Raw genomic sequence first — 20,210 nt, 5'->3', positions numbered from 1 at the left:
CGCCCAGTGCGCTCACATAGGACTGCCCTCCTCCGGGTGCCATCGGCCAGACAATGCCGGCTGATGACGCCCCAGATGAGGGTGTTCTCTGTGGGCACACCGACCCTCTGGAATGGTTTACCCACTGGGGTCCGGATGGCCCCCGACCTTCGCTCTTTCCGCGGTGACCTGAAGACATGGCTTTTCCAACAAATTAGCTGATCTGATGGGAGCTTTTAACTTTAATCCTTTGGGGATTTTAATTGCGTATTTTGGTCATAATTTTACTGTTTTATTGTTTTATCTTTGTGAGCCGCCCCAAGTCCTTCGGGAGAAGGGCGGCATATAAGTATAAATAAATTAAACTAAACTAAACTAATTCTTCTTTTCTCTAGACTAGCCAGACCTAAAACCTGCAGCCCAGTAGTAGATTTCAAATCCAGGCGCTACTGGTTCGCTATCGGTAGTTGCACGAGCAGCACTTCCGCGCATGTGCAGAGTGTTTTTGATGACATCTGGGTGGTTGGGCAGAGCTTCCCGCCACTGCCGCTACCAGTTCGCCCAACTGGGGCGAACCGGGAGCAACCCACGTTCTTCATATAGTTTAATCTCCAGGCCTTTGGTCATTTTAGTTGCTCTTCTCTGAATTTTTTTTCCAAAGTCTCAACATCTTTTTTATAGTCTTTTTTTAAAAAAAATCTTCTCTGTATTTCTTTTCCTTCTCTGTTCTAGGTCAAGGATTTATAAGCGATGATGAGTACTTGGAAATCACGGGCATCACGAGAGAACAATCTGGCGAATATGAATGCACCGCGGTCAATGATGTGGCAGCACCCGATATTCGGAGGGTAAAGGTGACCGTTAACTGTAAGTGAATCTCGGCGCGTAGTCATTTTTTCACAGAGCCATGGATTTTCTAAAAGGCATTTTCTAGTGTGATGCATGTGTATCTTTATGTTATGGACGCGTGAAGATGTGAGGACTTCCAAGTCCACACACCTTCAAGCTACCAAGGTTGAAAAACACTGGGGTAAGAAATGCTACTCCAATTATAGCAATAGCAATAGCACTTAGACTTATATACCACTTCACAATGCTTTACCGCCCTCTCTAAGCAGTTTTCAGAGTCAGCCTGTTGCCCCCAACAATCTGGGTCCTCATTTTACCGACCTCAGAAGGACGGAAGGCTGAGTCAACCGTGAGCCTGGTGAGATTCGAACTGCCAAATTGCAAGCAGCCGGCAATCAGCAGAAGTAGTCTGCAGCCAGTGGTGAAATGTAAAATTTGTTACTAACGGTTCTGTGGGTGTGGCTTGGGGGGGTAATGTGACTGAGTGGGCGTGGTCAACTTTTTTGTTTTTTTTTTACTTTTAAAACCATTTTTTCTACAACGTCTTCGGCTGAAGAGGTTGTAAAAAAATGCTTTTAAAAGCCTCTGACGATACCAGCTGAGTTGCCTGATCATCAGAGGCTTTTTTTTTTGTTTTTACTTTTGAAAGCATTTTTTCAGCCGAAGAGGTTTAGAAAAAATGCTTTAATTTTTTTTAAAAAAAGCCTTTGATGATTGCTCGGCTCAGCTGGGCATGGGGGGCGGGCAGGGATTTTTGCTACCGGTTCTTCGAACCACCCACCGCCATCGCTACCAGATGGGGCGATCCGGTCTGAACCGGGAGCATTGCACCCCTGCCTGCAGTACTGCATTTTAACCGCTCTGCCACCAGAGCTCATACCCTTACTGGAAAAGCGGGTTTTGATGAGAAGACTTCAGAGCTTGCCTAAAATTGCTGTGTAAAATCTCTGACTGCAGGAACCACTTTTCCCATTGAGTTTTCAGTGAGACTTATCCCAAATCTAAACTGTGGCATTAACACGACATTGGTAAACTCTGATTTTCTAATCCCATCCCCTGGGATTCTATATTAGCTTTCTATTCCTGAATTCCAAGATAACAAGGAAGGGTGGGCTTAAGTTTTATTCCTGAAACAGAGGCAACTGAGTTCAAATTAACAAGCCCACAATAAACAATATGATTTTCTGATGTGTCTTCTAGAGATTAGTTGGGTTCACATGACGTGCTAAAATCCAAACATGGTTTAGCACCGTAAAAACCTAATGATTATGGATTATAAATGATGGTTTACAACTAAGTGGAATATATGTGAACCTAGTAAATTTCTTTCCAGCTTCTACACAATGTTAAAACAAAAATAAAAAGAAAGAAAGAATAGTGGTACACAGAAATTATTAGTGACTTACATTAGATGTGATTAATTTGGCAGTGGTTTCACTACTAGGATATTTAAACCAGCCTGCCATTCATTCATTAGAGCAGGGATCTCCAACCTTGGCAGCTATAATACTCGTGGACTCCAACTCCCAGAATTCCCCAGCTAGCATGTTTGGCTGAGGAATTCTGGGAGTTGAAGTCCACAAGTCTTAAAGTTGTCAAGTTTGGAAACCCCTGCATTAGAGGCAGTAGTGGGTTCCTCTTACCTTCGCTATTGGTTCAGAACCGGGAGCGCGTGCATGCAGCACTTCTGCACATGCGCAAAGCATCCATGATGATGTCCGGGTGGGTGGGCGGAGCCTCCCGTCGCCGCCACTATTGATTTGCCCGAACCGGGCTGAACCGGTAGAAACCCACCACTAATCAGAGGACATGTTTCAAAGCCAACCAAATCAGTGTAATTGTTTGAAAGCTATCGATTAGTGCGTAAGCTTGTTTTACTACTGATATTAATATTTTCCAAGACACTTCTGGGTTTTTCTTGACTTGAGGGCTGGATCACCATTATCTCCGATCTTGTTTAGTTGCATTGGGATCAGCCTTTTTTTTAAAAAAATGCATCTCACTCTAAAATGTGGGCTTCTTTCAAAAGCAGGTCAGATGATTGTCTGTACCTGTTGGAAATGAATTCAACTAACAAGCATGGGTCGATGAAAACGAAGAGATTTTATTAAAAGAAAATAACAAAAGCTATTTTGCAAAACAGGGTGGGTATATCCCAGCAGATCTCAACAGAGGAGTTTAAGCCAGGAAGCCACACCTAAAATTTCAAAAGCATTACATTTTTTAGTTCCCTAGCCTGACAGCCCATTTCCTTCCTCCTTTGGACTTATTGGACAGGTCCTCCAGGGTTTCAGCTAATCCAATATACCTCAAAGGAATACATTATCTCTCTCTTTGTTTTCTCAGATTACTTTCTCTTCAGCACCTCCTGTACCTCTCCGTACCTATCCATTACACATCTACATAGCATCTCTCAGTTTTAAGGAATGTCTCCGTGCACCCTGAGCAGGCCCCTCTCCTATGCCAAAGAACAGAATAATGCCCACATGTCCTTCTCCAAGCGTATGCACCATAGACATGGGAGAAAAGTTCCCCAAAGCATATAATCTAACTACATTGTAAAATTCAGTCATATTTAGATCTTAATGCAAGAAGGATACAATTGATTTCATACATATGTTTTTAGAGAGGTACATGTATTATAAATGCTTAACAAATAAATGCTTAAATGGAAAATACTTTTGTAGCAGCATAACATATATTGTACAATAGAATAACAAGTTTCTATTCAATTATTACTATTCCCTTCGTTACTATTTTATTTTTGAATTCCCTTATATCCTACACACCCATTCTCTGTCTTCCTTCTCCATAGAAAGGAAACATTTTCCTCATCAATTCTGTATCACTTTTTTTTTCCAGGTATCAGGTATCAAAACACAGGTGCTCTGCATGCAGAAACATGTTCTGCCTCTTAGCTGTGTTAGAACATGCAGCAAAATAATGCTCTTGTCCCACCAAGTTCATAAATCCTATTAGAACAACACCTCCAGGATCTAAGCTATAGGTGTGCCATCTAGCTAGATAATTCTTATAAATTAATAGCTTGACATTTTCTAGCTATTATCCCCCAAAATAAAATAGCTCATCTCTACTGCAGCAGCTGGGAGAATATTTAGTAAGAGACTGTTGTCTTTTCCTCTTAACTCCTTTATTTTCTTCTGAAGAGAAATTCAAAATTAAAACACAGTGGGAGAGAAATTCTGCCAATGCTTAACCATGCACGCACGGCAGATTAAGAAATCTCCACCTTTCAGGAGAAACATGAGGAAGTTTGACACAAGAACATCACATACTTAGGTTTAATTATGCTTCATGCCTTTTGCCCTTCTGGACAATCACTTTTTAAAAGCTTCATTAGCAACGTGAAGCACAAAGGATGTGGAACTATGCAGATTAAAATAGTACTGATTATTTTGAAAGGGTCTTGGCATTTTGGAGGCGATTCAAGAGCTGTCAAACTTGCCAGCCCTCCCTCCATGGGAAAAAAAAAACACAGAAAAGAAAGTTTCTTAGTTTGACTTCACTGAAAGGCCTATGTCAGGTTACTGTTATTAGCATGTTAGCACTTTGGTACATCACTTTGAGGTTCTCCTAATCAAGTAGTAGGTTCTATTCAGAGAAGAACTGGAGTACATCAAGATAAGCATAGATTCCTTCTTATATTTCTGTCTTGTCCTGGAATCATTTCAAGTTTATTTATTTATTTAGCATATGACAAATACATGGACTTATATATACTGTGTTTCCCCGAAAATAAGACCCTGCCTTATATTTTTTGAACCCCGAAATAAGCCCTTGACCTTTTGGGGTGCATGGAGCAAGACGGGGATTCTCTTGCCATCTTACCTGATTTCCAGCTCTGTCTCCCTAACCCTAACCAGAGGAAATGGTGGGGACCAGCTGTGCATGCATTTAAATATTTTCAGGGAAGGCTTATTTTCGGGGGAGGGCTTATTTTCGGGAAAACACAGTAGTAGTTCCAATGTTAATGTCCAGTCCACCCATCCATTCAAGGGCAGGGTGGTCTATGTTGAAAAAATCAGACATTGGGCCGATATAAGCTCTTGATGGACATTTAGTCACAATGTGATGGATATTTTGTTGAGGAGCACCACAATCACACTGAGGGATAGAGGCAAGACCCCACTTAAACAATGAGTCCTGACAGTCACCATATTGGGTACGGATCCTGTTCAGAGTTGACCAATACTGGCGAGGAAGGTCAACGCCTGGCACCTTTTCTGTAGGGTCATCTATGTAACTGCCTATATCTAGGCATTCAGCAGCCCATTTGGCTTTCCACAGTGTGTTGATGTCAAAGTTGTTAGACAGCTGTTGAGCGAGTGCCAGAGAGGGCTTCCTGGATTTAAGCCTGCCAATTAATTGATAGATGAGGAAGATCAGTATGAAGACAGGAAGAAGTGGGTTTCTCATAATTTTGTTGTACTCCTCAGTGGCAGGTTCCTCCCGGTTCGGTCCAGTTCGGCTGAGCCAGTAGCGGTGACGATATGATGTCACCGAACCGGTTCTCCCTCCCCGCCCACTCCCCCACCCACCCACGTTATTCTTCCCTTTTATTTGGTCCCTATTTGGATCTATTGCTGCCTCCTGAGTCCCAGCTGATGACTAGAGGGAAAAAAAAACTGTTTAAACTCTTGCCGCGGGGCTTCAAAGGGCCGTCCTACAGCTGATCAGTGTTAAAAGCAAACAAATGAGTCGAGTCGTACGTGTGAGGACTGGTCGTAAGTGCGAGGACCTTCCAGAAATGACTCTGACCAGCTAGCCACGCCCACCTAGTCCCATGACCTCCAAGCCATGCCCACAAAATAAGATACGCCCACAGAACCGGTAGTAAAAAAATTTAGAACCCACCCCTGGTACTCCTTCACTAACGCTTCCTGCCTTTGTAAAGTTGGTGGTGTCTTGAACTAGTGGCTCAAGACAAAAAAAAAAAAGAGGCCCATTTTGTTTATCTGTTGGCCTGTATTTAGAGAGCCAGGAGTTCTACAGAGATGTCTGACTGCCAACTGTCATTAACTGCCAATTCTTCAATGTAGTCTGGCTACCAATTGTTGCTAGTCGTTTGATTCACACTTCCGTGCTATCCAGGGTGCACCACGAGGAGGCGAACTAGCATCACACCCCATCATTTCAAGTTCTTGTCCATAACTTGGTGATCAGAAAGCTCTTTGTGGCAAGTAATAATAACTTTATTGTCATTGTATGTGTATACACAGTATACCCATACAACGAAATTCACTTAACACCCAAAGACCAGGCCCAACACACATAACAATCCCCAAACACCCCCACCCTCACCCACCACAAATTCCCAACCCAAACATCCACACAACAGACCAAGCTCACTGATGGTGGCCCTTTAGTTCATTGTTGAGTGCAATTATAGCTCTGGGATAAAAACTATTCTGAAAACGTGTGGTCCGAGTTTGAATTGTTCTGTATCTTCTTCCAGAAGGCAACAGTCCAAAAAAGATTGTAAGCAGGATGGGAAGAGTCTCTGAGAATGTTATGCAACTTCCCCAAACAGCGAGATTTGAAGATGTTGTCCAGGGCTGGTAGCTGGAGCCCAATGATATTCTGAGCAATTTTAATGATTCTCTCTAGAGCATTTTTGTCTGCTACAGAGCTGCTCCCATACCAACTACATTGTCCAGTTTTCTTTTCTGAAGGAACTTTTCTCCTTTTCAGTCAGTTGGGCCTCCGGGAGCTTTTAGACCCATACATTTGAACAAACTCAGGATGAGGAAGACTAAATTACTTCCATTTCTATATCACTGTCCCAACTGATTCTGTGCGCCATCAGGATTTCATTCACGGGGCGGATTTGGCAAATATCTGAAAGGGTTTGAAATAACCTTCCTTTCCTTTCCTCTCCAGATCCTCCATCCATCTCCAGTCCTAAGAATACTGGTGTTTCAGTTGGTCAGAAGGGGATCTTGCGTTGTGAGGCCTCAGCTGTTCCAGTAGCAGAATTTCAGTGGTTTAAAGAAGAAACCAGGTATCTTTTAAGGCCATCACAGTAGCTTAAGAATGGCAGATGTATGTTCTTGGGAAGAAATGGCTTTCTTGAGCTAAGGAGAGGTCATCCAGGGCATTAGCTCAGCTTTGGAAACTCCTTTGAATCCTAAACTCCACCCTAATGAGAGTGAAATAACTAGAGAGTGCACAACAGCTATTCTGTGTGTTTCTTCTGCCCTGTTATACCTTCTCTAATCTGGACTTCAGTTCCCAGAATTCTTAGCAACAGCCATGCTAGCTGAGGAGATCTGTGAGTGAAGTCCACACAGTTGGAGGATACAGTTAAAGTCTGCATTAAGACAAATTAATTAAAAAATAACATAGTTTTCAGAGTATAAAACACACCGGACTATAAGACGGACCTACCTTTTTTGGTGAGGAAAACAAGAAAAAGAAATCTGCTTCTGCCTCCCAGCAATTGTGCCTCGTTGCAGCAAACAGCAAATAGCCTGCTTTACTTTCATTTTTGTTTTCAGCATAGCTTGATTAGCACAAGAAAAAAAGAAAAATCTGCTCCAGCAATTTACCTCCTTGCAGCAAGTAGCAGAGTCCTGTGCAAAACAGCTGAGAGCAAAACAGCTGAGAGTCGGGAGGCCGATCCAATCAACTTGTGCTAAAGCTGAAAGGAGCTGTTTCTTCTTGCTGCTTGCAGCAAGGAGGTAACTGCTGGGAGGCAGAGGCCAAAGGGTGGGGGCCAATGAGTGGGTGGGGCTACATTCAGTGTATAAGACGCACCTAAATTTTCACCCCCTTTTGGGGGGGAGAAGGTGTGTTTTATACTCCAAAAAATACGGTAATTAAAATGGAGCTGTCATGGTCCTGACTAACAAATCCAAGCAAATCAGAACTCTGAGGCTGAGGTCTTCCTCTAAGAACTTCTTTATTGGGTACATCGAATCGGCACGAACAAATGGAAAACCAACTCTAAATGTTTCCCATGGTTTCAGTATAATTCAAATAGGAAATAACTCCCTCCTCAAAAGTCACAAATCACATTGGCCAGTTAGGTTAATTGGCGGGCTCTCCAGGCACTCCTCCCTATCTCTATCCACCACTTGTAGAGATGATCTTGGTTCCCACAAGAAAGTGCTGTGTTTTGTCTAGCAACGCATTGCATTCTACTTCCCCTTCCCTCCCACTCTGTGTGGCAACTGAGGAATAGAAAAATGGCTTCTGCCAGATTTGATTTGAAGTTGACAGTAGCATTATGTATCCAAGCACAAACGCACATCAGCAATATTGAATCATATTATTGTATTATATTAAATTTATCTTAAATGCAATTCGAGTTAATTCCAGGCTTTAGTAATATTTTCTTTATGACGAGCATAGGAAATTACTTTGTATAGTCTTTGATCAACACACCATATTCTAGTCTACCTTCAACTCCTGATGGCTCTTCAAGGATTTGGAAGTGAAACAAATGAAGGAATTTTTTTTTTAATTTAATTTATATGCCGCCCTTCTCCGGAGACTTAGGGCGGCTTACAATGCATTAAGCAATAGCCTTCATACTTTTGTATATTTATACAAAGTCAGCTTATTGCCCCCACAAACTGGGTCCTCAATTTACCTACCTTAGAAAGGATGGAAGGCTGAGTCAACCTTGAGCCTGGCGAGATTCGAACTTGCAGTAATTGCAGGCAGCTGTGTTAATAACAGGGTGCTTTAGACCACTGTGCTACCAAGGCCCCTAATAAATATATGGCTGTTGCTGAAAAACACAGAGCAGTGAGGAGGCCTTTTTGAACTGGCTAGAACCATGATGGCGAACCTATGGCACGCGTGCCACAGGTGGCACACGGAGCCATATCTATGGGCACGTGGGCGTTCCCCTAGCTCAGCTCCAGCGTGCATGCGTGCATGAGCCAGCTGATTTTCGGGCCTTTCGGGCCCACCAGAAGCCGGGAAACAGGCTGTTTCTGGCCTCCAGAGGGCCTCCGATGCAAGGGGAAGGCTGTTTTTGCCCTCCCCAGGCTCCTAGAAAGCCTCTGGAACCTGGGGAAGGTGAAAAACAGGCCTACCGGGCCCACCGGGCCATCATGTGCTAAAAGCAGGGGGAGCACAGATGGCTTGTGCACGCGTGCACGGTGGGCAGGGCGCATTGAATTGTGGGTGTGGGCATGTGTGTCCGCAACTCCCCCGCGCATGCCCCGCTTTTGGCACAGGACAGCAAAATGTTTAGCCATCACTGGGCTAGAACATTGGAATAGAAAAACGGATGAGAATAAACCTCATCGCCCCAGTTAACCTTGAAAATGGTCGTTGAAGATCCATCCAACCCACCTCAAATAAACCTCAACGCCCCAGTTAACCTTGAAAATGGACCTTGAAGATCCATCCAACCCACCTCAAATAGGTGCTGTAAAAAATAAATAAATACCACGTAGGCCAATTTATTGGACCAAGGGGAAGGTTTAAATTGAGGAGTAACTGCAGTCTAGAAGTTTGAACGTGACTGAATTCCACTTCTGGATGATTGTATATTAATCTAAGCTCATGGCTTGTCTTCCTTGCAGGTTAGCAAATGGGCTGGATGGCTTGAAAATTGAAAACAAAGGACGGATGTCCACGCTGACCTTCTTTAATGTCTCAGAGAAGGACTATGGCAATTACACCTGTGTGGCCATCAACAAACTGGGGAACACCAATGCCAGTATAATTCTGTATGGTAGGTATACAGATCAATGGAAGACATACAGCAGTGTTTCCCAAAGTGTGGTACGCGTACCCCCAGGGGTACGGGAAGAGTTTGGTGGGGGTACGCGTTGCACTGGAGTTTGGTGGGGATCACGTGGGAATATCCACTGCACCGTGCTTAGCTGCGCCCACAGAACAAGGAAAGAAATAGGTGCGTATCACAGTTTTTACACGGGAACTGGGGCCATCGTACATCATATCGCAACTCATTATGGCGGGAACTTCTGCGCATCCTTTGCGCAGCTCGGGTTCGGCCATTTTTAAACTGCGGGAACATTAACAGTTGACGTTGAGCCGCGGAGCTTTTTAAACGCCGGAGAATTGCAGTGTTATCTAACGGTTAGACAGTCTTGTGAGGTGTGACACGGCATGAATATACTGAACTTCGTTACAGAGACAACTTACTTCTTTAATAGTTAGTTCCGTTTTTTTATGAGGGGTACTCAGCGTTACAAAAATTATAGAAGGGGTACACATATGTCAAAAGTTTGGGAAACACTGTTGTAGAGAAACAGAAAAAATGAGTATCTACTTTGCATGGCGTGCAAAGATACATACAATGTATGATGAGATGACTCGGATCGATTAAAATACGTTTTTTAGAGTCGACTGGGAAACTGCAGATCCTGTTTTACAAAGCTTGGATCCTTTGGTATTCCAAGAGCTAATTTCTCCAGAAACAAGGATTCTTGGACAAAACAAAAATGCATCAATAAGATGTGAAGGATAGTAGTTACTTAAAAGGAAGCTCAAGGCAGGACCTTCTCAAACCGTAAGAGTGTTGAAGTTGTAGACGAAAAGATAATAAAGAAAATATTAGAATGTGCTGAATTGGACAGGTTAACGATGGAACGTAAAGATAAAGAGGAATCAGAGTATAACTTGGGACTTCTTGTACAAATTGTTAGATTAACAGGTGCGGAGATTAGTAACTGAATAACGAAAGAAGATCAACAAAATAGAAACAGATAGTTATATAGATATATATAAGAATATATATCGTAAGCAATAGTAATATCGGACTATATGTGACTATAGATTAAAACATACAGAGTGAAATATATAAAGTGCTATGGTGTAACTATGAAAATAATGGTTATAACTATGACATACAACATTATGTATTTAAAAGAGACTATATTGTATGACTATGAAAATAACGGTTATACTCAGGGTGTATAATACTATCTATACTTAAAAAGGACTTGATACAGCCACCACACTGTTGTTGCAAAACTGGAAATGTGATGTATAATTTAAAAAAAAAAAAGAGTATTGAAGTTGGCCCAGTAAAAAAATCCACTGAATTCAAGATAAACTGTTATTTCAACAATGCTCCTGTAGTCACAGTCCCACTTAATCTGGTGATAGTTCAGGATAGGATTTGAGGTTTGATGAACCCTCTCATTGTACCTGAAAAACCTACTTAACTAGGAGCCTAAGGAGATGCATTTGCCCAAAATGTTTATTTGTTTAATGTTTCCTATAATTATTTCTGGGGGGGGGGAGGCTTATTTTTACCTCGTTATTTCAACATAGACAGTTCAGTGTATTGCATAAATTGGAAATGAGATTTTAAAATCAAATCAAGCAGATTTGCAGCTTGCGCCTGAGACCACGAGGCCAACTTTCCATCCCAAATTCTGCATTTTCAAAACACAGATTTTGATGTCCCAGCTGAGATCTCAACACCGAAGACAGTTTCTAGTATCCAGTTTTCCAAATTAACACAAGTAGTGTTGTCTCCCAACTCCCAATTTTTAGATGACCATCATCTACTCCAGTGATTCGGTTGCATGCTGTCGTGTCTTTCGCATCCCATAATGTCATCGTTGGATACTTTTTCATTCATAAACTGGGCCATTTGTCTAAGAAGCCATCTGTTCGTTGAACTGTCTACAAATATGAACTACATTTTTTATCCTTTGCTTTCCTCCACTCCCTCTCTCCCTCTCCCCCTGTCCCCTCCTCATGTTTCCATCATGACTTCTGTCTTAGAAATACCTGAACTTCCAGCAATGTCAGGTTGGTACGAGCATGGTTCATTCCTTTCTTTGCTTACAACCAGTGGTGGGATTCAGCCACTTCGCACCTATTCGGGAGAACTGGTTGTTAACTTTCTGAGCAGTTTGGAGAACCAGTTGTTGGAAGAAATCTTATTTTGTTTTTTCCCACTTTACAGGGCTAATCCTGTAAGGAAGGCAGGAAGGAAACATTCTGGTGTTATTTCTAGCCTAATCTTTATTGCCCTGCTTACAGAAACTGCCTCTCTGGTTAACCTTTATTACATTGTAACAGCTAAGGCGAAGGGTCCATCGATGTGAGTGACGTTGAGTTGGCCACACCCATACAGTCACATGACCACCGAGTCACACCTACCCAGCTGGTCATTAGGGCAGAGAACCGGTTGTTAAATTATTTGAATCCCACCACTGCTTACAACCTATCAAAGCAAGATATCCATTTGCTAAGAAAAGAGGAGAAAGTCTTCACATTGCAGGCATGCAACGTATTTTGAATCAAGAACTTCCAATCTTGAAACCGTTAGTTTGCAATTGGAATGCGTCTTTCCCAATTTATGTGAATTGCTTATGTTTTGTTCTGAGTGTTTTATTTCATCAAGAATTTCTGTTTCAAATGAAAGACAGGACATCATTATTTAAAAGTGGGGACATTTTGAGTTTAGGACATTTGCGGAATAGAAGATCACCAATAGGACCTGAACAGCTTCAAACTCAACATGGGGAATTTTGAGGTTCAAAAGATTTCAAGTAAGATGTTTTACGAATTTTTGTAGATCTGTAGAAACTTCTTGTTGATGTGGTCTTCTGAGGAATTAAGGGATTGCTTTTAAAATTGGTTAGAGATTTTGTTGTTGTTAGTTGTGAAGTCATGTCCGACCCATCGCAACCCCATGGACAACATTCCTCCAGGCCTTCCTGTCCTCTACCATCCTCTAGAGCTCATACCGACTGCTTCAGTGATTCCATCCAGCCACCTCATTCTCTGCCGTCCCCTTCTTCTTTTGCCCTCAATCTTTCTCAGTATTAGGCTCTTCTCCAGTGAGTCCTTCCTTCTCATTAGGTGGCCAAAGTATTTGAGTTTCATCTTCAGGATCTGGCCTTCTAAAGAGCAGTCAGGGTTGATCTCCTCTAGGATTGATCGGTTTGATCACCTTGAAGTCCAAGGGACTTGCAGGAGTCTTCTCCAGCGAGGGTTTTTTTTTTTTTTTTGCTTTAATTTATATGCCGCCCTTCTCCGGAGACTCAGGGTGGCTTACAATGCATTAAGCAATAGCCTTCATACTTTTGTATATTTATATACAAAGTCAGCTAATTGCCCCCACAATCTGGGTCCTCATTTCACCTACTTTTGAAAGGATGGAAGGCTGAGCCAACCTTGAGCCTAGTGAGATTTGAACTTGCAGTAATTGCAAGCAGCAGATGTTAATCTGTTAATAACAGTGCTTTAGTCCACTGTACTACAGGTTACAGATAGTCCACCATATCATCTTATTCATGGAGGCCAACTCTGATCTAGTCATGATCAGTAGTATTACCACAAAATACCATAGTAGACATGTCCTCATTAATGTGCAGTGTTCCTGCCAACACAAGCTCAATATTGACATAACCAGGAAATATAGGAATAGGATGGAGACATGGGAAATGAAATATTCAAAGAAGATTTCCTATATAAATCATCACATTGGCATTGCATATGTTCATTTCACTGCACTTCTTGTATTTTCCCTGACCTTTGGAATGGAGGAGGGGGAGAGTGCAAAATGAAGTTTTGAAAAGAAATACAAAAAGAGAAAGTGGAAATCTCACACTCTTTTTAAAGACGAGAAAAATTAAAACTTGGTGGGGAAGGGAGAGAATTATTAGAGTCCTGCATATGATTAGGATTCCAGTTAACTTGCTTTGCCGGCAATTATCAGGCTGGGAGAAGCCGTCGTCTTTTCTGCTCATTAAATGTAGGAAGGTTTCATCCGTGAGAAACATGAACTAACCTTAAAAAACCTATTTAGCATCCCCGGAGCACTATCAGCAAAATATTATACAGAATGCAGAATAACAAAGTTGGAAAGGACCTTGGAGGTCTTCTAGTCCGACCACTGCTTGAGTAAGAGATCTTATACCATTTCAGACAAGTGGCTGTCCAGTCTCTTCTTAAAAACCTCCAGTGATGGAGGCACCCACAGCTTCTGGAGTCAAGTCATTCCACTGATCGTTCTCACTGTCAGGTAATTTTTCCTTAGTTCCAGGTAGGTGTCCCTCTGATGAGCTTCCACCAGTTGCTTCTTGTCCTACCTTGTTTTGTTCTGAGTGTTTTATTTCATCAAGAATTTCTGTCTCAAATGAAAGACAGGACATCATTATTTAAAAGTGGGGACATTTTGAGTTTAGGACATTTGCGGAATAGAAGATCACCAATAGTGTCCCTCTGATGAGCTTCCACCAGTTGCTTCTTGTCGTACCTTCAGATGCTTTGAATAATAGATTGACCCTCTCTTCTCTATGACAGCCCCTCAAATATCAGAAGACAGATATATCCAGGCGTGGGCTGCTGGGGGTTCGCAGGAGTTCAGGTTCTGTGCAGTTTGAAGAACCCCCAAATCCCACTCCTGGCTGGCCCCGCCCACCACGCCCCTCCCCTCCCAGGAGTCCCCACGCAGCCTGTTTTGGATGCAGGTAATTGCAGAGTGCGCGTGGAGGCTCAGGGAGGGCAAAAAACAGGGCTACCAGAAGTTCAGGAAGACCAAAAACAGACCTGTTTCCGGCCTCCAGAGGGCCTCTGGAGCCTGAGGAGGCCGTTTTCGCTCTCCCAGAGGCTCAAGGAAAGCCTCTGGAGCCTGGGAAGGGCAAAAATGACCCCCTCCCCACCATGTTGCAGGAGACAAACTAGACCACGCCCACCATTGCCACGCCCAGCCAGCAACCGGACAGAGAACCCCTTGCCAAAATTTTTGAAGCCCACCCATGGATATATCATATTCATTAGGCTAGACATACCCATAATATACCCAATTCCTGCAACCATTCATTGTATGCTTTACTCTCCCGTCCTCCAACACACGAGACATATTTTTGCCCATTTCATCCATAGAATATTTATGAAAATTATTTTGGGGAAGAATCCCAATCTCATTGAATATAACTAATATATAGGTAAATGCAGCCAGCTTCTTTCCCTGCCACTTTAAAAAAAAAAAAGAATCTTAAGAGAAATGTCCCATAAATATAAAAAACAAATGTTATTTAATATACTATTAATATCAATTCTTTGAGGTTTTATTAATATACCGTTCCGTTGCTGTCTTTTTAATGCTACATTTCAAAATTGATAGTGTTTAATTTCTATAACTCACACTAAGTTACTCGTGGGAAATGTCACTACTCTGAATGGAATCCCATTAATTTCCAAGGAATGTAGTTATGACTAACTTAATCCAAACGCTATTTATGACTTCTAGCAACAACTTGCTTAGAAAGGTTGTTTAAATATAATTTTTAGAAGAATTACATTTTCCCCCTAATAATCTACTGTTTACATTCTGCCATGCGTGTTATGTAATTTTATTAAAGCCTCACAACATATTCCTTATTTTGAAGCTTGTCGTGCAGAGTTTAATGCCATGTCTACTTGCATATGCCAAGGACTGAGCGAAGGGCCTTTTGCATGCAAATGTCCATCTGTTTTCATTTTCCATAAAGTTCCTCTTCCTATAGAATGCTGCAGATGGCTTCTGTCGCCTGCTTGGTATGGTCAATAGATCACATCTCAAGAATTCAACCTATAATAAATTGGCATCTTTTTTTTTTTTTTAAAGTTCAATTAGACTTTGATAAGGCCTTCAAAATCAGATTTTTCCCCTCCTTTTACTTTACTTTGAATTTCCTTTTTTTTTTTTTTAGAACAAAATTATCCCTTTAGGACAGTTGTGAAATGCAAATTTTTTTGCTACCGGTTCTATGGGCGTGGTTTGGTGGGGTGGGGTGGTCATGTGACTGGGTGGGCATGGCCAACTTTTTTACCTTTTTAAAGCATTTTTTACTACCTATTCGCCTGAACTGGTAGTTTTTATCACTACCGGTTAGCCCAAACCGGAGGGAACCAGTAACATTTCATCCCTGCTTTAGGATAATTAAACATCTGAGGGTGCATCTTTTTATGGGTTTTTTTGGGGGGGTGTCTCTTCCCCCAGATTTTGTACTCTAAAATATGAAATAAGTCAGAAGTTAAAGATGCTTAACAATGCATCCTCCTTAATTTGTAGAAACTGGACTACATTTTTAATTATTATTATTTTTTTTTGCATCTTAGAGGTTGTCAAAACATTGTGATGCCATGGGTCGGTCACTACAATAATCGCATGTTCCCTCCAGAGAACATGGCTTTTATTATCCAAACAGGCTAGGAGTGTGATTTGACAAACATTATGTGTGTATAAGCCAGGCTTGTATACTGGATCATTGGATCCACTATTGGAATTTACCGGGGATGGGGAAGGATAAAGGCTGACCTTTGCGATTGTCACATCAGTCCTGCAAAAGAATCACCAATAGGCTGTAATTTCCAGTTCCATTTTTGGCATGAAAGCCGGCTGGGTGACTTTGGGCCAATCACCAGGAGACTGTGAGTTCTGGTTCCACCTTAGGCAGGAAAGCTGACTGGTGACTTTGGGCCAATGACCAGGAGACTGTGAGTTCTGGTTCCACCTTAGGCAGGAAAGCCGACTTAACTTTGGGCCAATCACCAGGAGACTGTGAGTTCTAGTCTCACCTTAGCCATGAAAGCCGGTTGGGTGACTGGGCCAATCACCAGGAGACTGTGAATTCCAGTTCCACCTTAGGCAGGAAAGCCGGCTGGTGACTTTGGGCCGATCACCAGGAGACTACGAATTCTAGTTCCACCTTAGGTAGGAAAACTGACTGGTGACTTTGGGCCAAGCATCAGGAGATTGTGAGTTCTAGTTTCATCTTAACAATGACTTTGGGTCAGTCGTTTCTCTCAGCCCAATCCAATCTACAAGGTTGATGTGGGGAAAGTAGGAGGAAGATGGTATGTTGGATGTGTTTGCTGCTTTGTCTTATTTGTAAAAATAATATAGGTGGGATACAAATAAATAAATAAACCCAAAGGCCACTGAAGGAAAAGATCTCAGACATGGCCTAGCCCACCACCATCAGCTTGGCAAAGTCTGTCTATCATTGGGTATAATGGAAGGCACCCAAAAAATTTCATAAACAGTAATTTTGGCATCCCTCTCCTCCTCTATGTTTCCATCTCTCCCTCTCTTTAAGACTAAATCTGTTTTCCATTTCTCCTTAAACTACGTTTCTCTCCTCCATGGTGGCGCAGTGGTTAGAATGCAGTACTGCAGGCTAATTCTGCTGACTGCCAACTGCCAGCAGTTCGATCCTGACTGGCTCAAGGTTGACTCAGCCTTCCATCCTTCTGAGGTCGATAAAATGAGGACCCAGATTGTTGGGGGCAAATAGGCTGACTCTGTAAACTGTTTAGAAAGGACTGAAAAGCATTGTGAAGCTTATAAATCTAAGTGCTATTGCTCTTTTCCAGTTTTGTCAAGGAGGGGTGGAGGAGAAGAGAATAGCAGGGTTATCATTCATTTTAGCTGACAGCAGCACCAGTGGGTTCTGCTACATTTCTCCCAAATCTGGGGGAAAAAAAAAAAAAAAAGAGTGGCTCCATTAGAAAAAAAAAATATGCAGAAATTTCACATTTTTTTTTTTTTCATTTCTCATGAGCATTCCACGCACCCTCGCTCTGAATAAAAGGAAAATCATTGGCATCTGGTTATTACTTGTAGCTTTCTTAGGTCTGACACAGTCAATTCAACATTTGCTAATGTCAGCAGATGTAGAGGGTTTTTTTTCCATTTTATTTATTTATTTTTTTTATTCCTCCCTCCTTTTGCAACTAGCTTCCATCTTTGGATTCAAACTCAAATTGGTTTTGTCCCTCTCCCTAATTAAAAAAGAAAAAGAAGAAAAAGAACAAACAATTCAAAAGCTTCTGATTTCCGCGCCGAACGTACATGAACAAGCCTTTATTTTTCAAGTACAAAATAAAATATTTGATTTTTAATAGAGGGCTCTGCCTGGGCACACACCCTCCCCTCCCATTCCTTCCCCAGGCCTCCCCTGAATAACAGAGCTCATTTGAATGGCTCTACAAAAGCTTGTCTGGTAAATGCTTAGGAAAACAATGCCGCAGTCTGTTGTAATTAAGCGAAATAAAAGTTCTGTTTGCAGTGAGACAATTTGACTAAGCCGGTTTTCCATTGTAGAAATGGGTTTTGTAGCTCTCTGCTTACTCAAAGAAGCCATGAAGTAATTAGATTCCCTCTTGCCATTATTTTTTTAATTTTTTTTTACCGTTGCAAGAGTTGTTACCCCTTTTGTCTTAAAATTAATGAGGTTAGAAAGCTTTTGCAACATGTTTCTTTCTCGGCTTGGATTACGGCGGAGCAGCTCAGATTTCACTCGAGGTGTAATAATGCATTCATGATCCTTATTTATTTTTTTCCCCTCTTATCCTCTCCCTTCACCTTGGAAAATACCCTTTGCCCTTCTCTGTGCTTTTGGCTAGTTCCATTTCTATAACTAAGCAACGAGCAAGACAGGTCTGATGCTTGCAAGCTTTCCTGATCCTTAGCATCATACAAGGAATGAAAATGGCGGCCCCCAGGGGGAGAGCCTTCTCTGTGGGGGCACCCACTATCTGGAATGAGCTCCCCCCCGGAGATACGGAGGATCCCGGATCTGCGCACCTTCCGTCGCGCTCTCAAGACCTTTTTATTCCATCAGGCGGGCCTGGCCTAATCTTTTCCCTCTTTTTTAATTATGTAAATTTTAATCAGTTTTTAAATGATTGGGGTGTTTTAATCTGTCTGGGCCAAATTGTCTAATTCGATTTTATTCTGTTTTTAAATTTTATATTTATGTATTTTTACTGTTTTGGCTGTCCACCGCCCTGAGTCCTTCGGGAGTAGGGTGGTATATAAATCAAATTAAAAACAAAAAAATCAACCGTGAGTTATTATTATTATTTGATTTGTATACCGCCCTACTCCCGAAGGACTCAGGGCGGTGAACAGCCAACAATAAAATACATAAATACACAAAATTGTCAGAACTGAAGCATTGTGGCTGGTAAAACCTGGTTTATGGCTTAGCTGGTTGTTTGAACCAGTGGTGAAATGTAAAATTTGTTACTACCGGTTCTGTGGGCGTGGCTTGGTGGTGGGGGTAATGTGACTGGGTGGGCGTGGCCAACTTTTTTTAAAAAAAAAACTTTTCAAAGCATTTTTTTCTACAACCTCTTTAGCCCAAGAGGTTGCAAGAAAAAAAAAACCTTTTAAAAGCCTCTGACGATCCCAGCTGAGCCCCGCGATCATCAGAGGCTTTTTTTTTTTTTTTACTTTCAAAAGCATTTTTTTCCACCGAAGAAGTTGTAGAAAAAAAATGCTTTTAAAAGTAAAAAAGAAAGCCTCTGATGATAGAGCGGCTCAGTTGGGCATGGGGGCGGGGGGGCGCAGGGATTTTTGCTATCAGTTCTCCGAAACACCCGCCACCATCGCTACCGGATCGGGCGATCCGGTCTGAACTAGGAGCATTTCACTCCTCAGGTGATTGAATACCGATTTTGAGCTGGCGGTTTGATACGAGACAATTAAAAAAAAAGACAAATGCAGTTTTAGGTTTTTAAATTCCTTTCTGTCTTTCCGTCTTTCTTTCTCTCTCTCTCTCCCTCCCTCCCTCCCTCCCTCCCTCCCTCCCTTCCTTCCTTCCTTCTTTCTTCTGCCCCTGTGCAGTGGTCCTTATTAATTTTTCACTAGGCTAGTGCCACTCAGCTTGTTAGGCCACAACTGAAAGCAGCCTTTTTCACATATCGGAATGAGAAGGAAAAAAAAGCTGTTGCCCTCACCATGGAGCAAAAAACGACAAGAGTATAAAACATTTAAGAGCAGTTAGTGCATAAAGGTTTCCAGATGGGAGGCGGCGGCACAGATGTGTTCTATTCTAGGATTCCAGTCAATCAGCGTTGCTATAAAATTGTTGATTAATGAATCAAACAGCCTCTTTGGTTGCTAACAGTTGCAGTGGGATTTGGGGAGAAGGGGAAAATAGCCTTGGGGCTTTGCTGCTGAATTCGGCTGAGAACCTGCACGGAAATGTTTCAGTTCTCGGCTCAAACTTTTAAAAGCATCCTTAAAGAGATAGGGGGAAAAAAATGTGCTTTCGGTCTTATTTTCTTCTCTGCGTTCTTCCTCCGTGTGATGGACTTTGGGGGTGGTGGGGTTGAAAAAACATAAAAGTAAAGGTTCCCGTCGCACATATGTGCTAGTCATTCCCAACTCTAGGGGGCGGTGCTCATCTCTGTTTCAAAGCCGAAGAGCCAGCTCTATCCGAAGACGTCTCCGTGGTCATGTGGCCGGCATGACTCAACGCCAAAGACACACGGAACGCTGTTAACTTCCCACCAAAGGTGGTCCCTATTTCTCTACTTGCATTTTTTACCTGCTTTCGAACTGCTAGGTTGGCAGAAGCTGGGACAAGTAACGGGAGCTCACCCCGTTACGCGGCATTAGGGATTCGAACCGCTGAACT

At 42.2% G+C, this 20,210-nt stretch overlaps 1 protein-coding gene across 3 annotated transcripts in view; it reads left to right on the top strand.

The window, feature by feature from the left end:
* Positions 1-20,210, top strand: part of LOC117668223 (opioid-binding protein/cell adhesion molecule homolog) — a 991,290-nt gene that overhangs the window by 959,223 nt on the left and 11,857 nt on the right. For all 3 annotated transcript variants that reach the window (XM_034421990.3, XM_060693563.2, XM_034421989.3), the window contains 3 exons: positions 712-846; positions 6,730-6,850; positions 9,390-9,541. In XM_034421990.3, coding sequence (XP_034277881.1) covers positions 712-846; positions 6,730-6,850; positions 9,390-9,541 — 408 coding nt within the window. The remainder of the gene's footprint in view (positions 1-711; positions 847-6,729; positions 6,851-9,389; positions 9,542-20,210) is intronic.

The sequence above is a fragment of the Pantherophis guttatus genome, chromosome 9 (genome assembly GCF_059756535.1).
Source record: "Pantherophis guttatus breed Tessera chromosome 9, ASM5975653v1, whole genome shotgun sequence".
NCBI classification, from domain to species: domain Eukaryota; kingdom Metazoa; phylum Chordata; class Lepidosauria; order Squamata; family Colubridae; genus Pantherophis; species Pantherophis guttatus.
The sequence above is the reverse complement of the archived record's forward strand: the minus strand, read 5'-3'. Positions and strand labels throughout refer to the sequence as shown.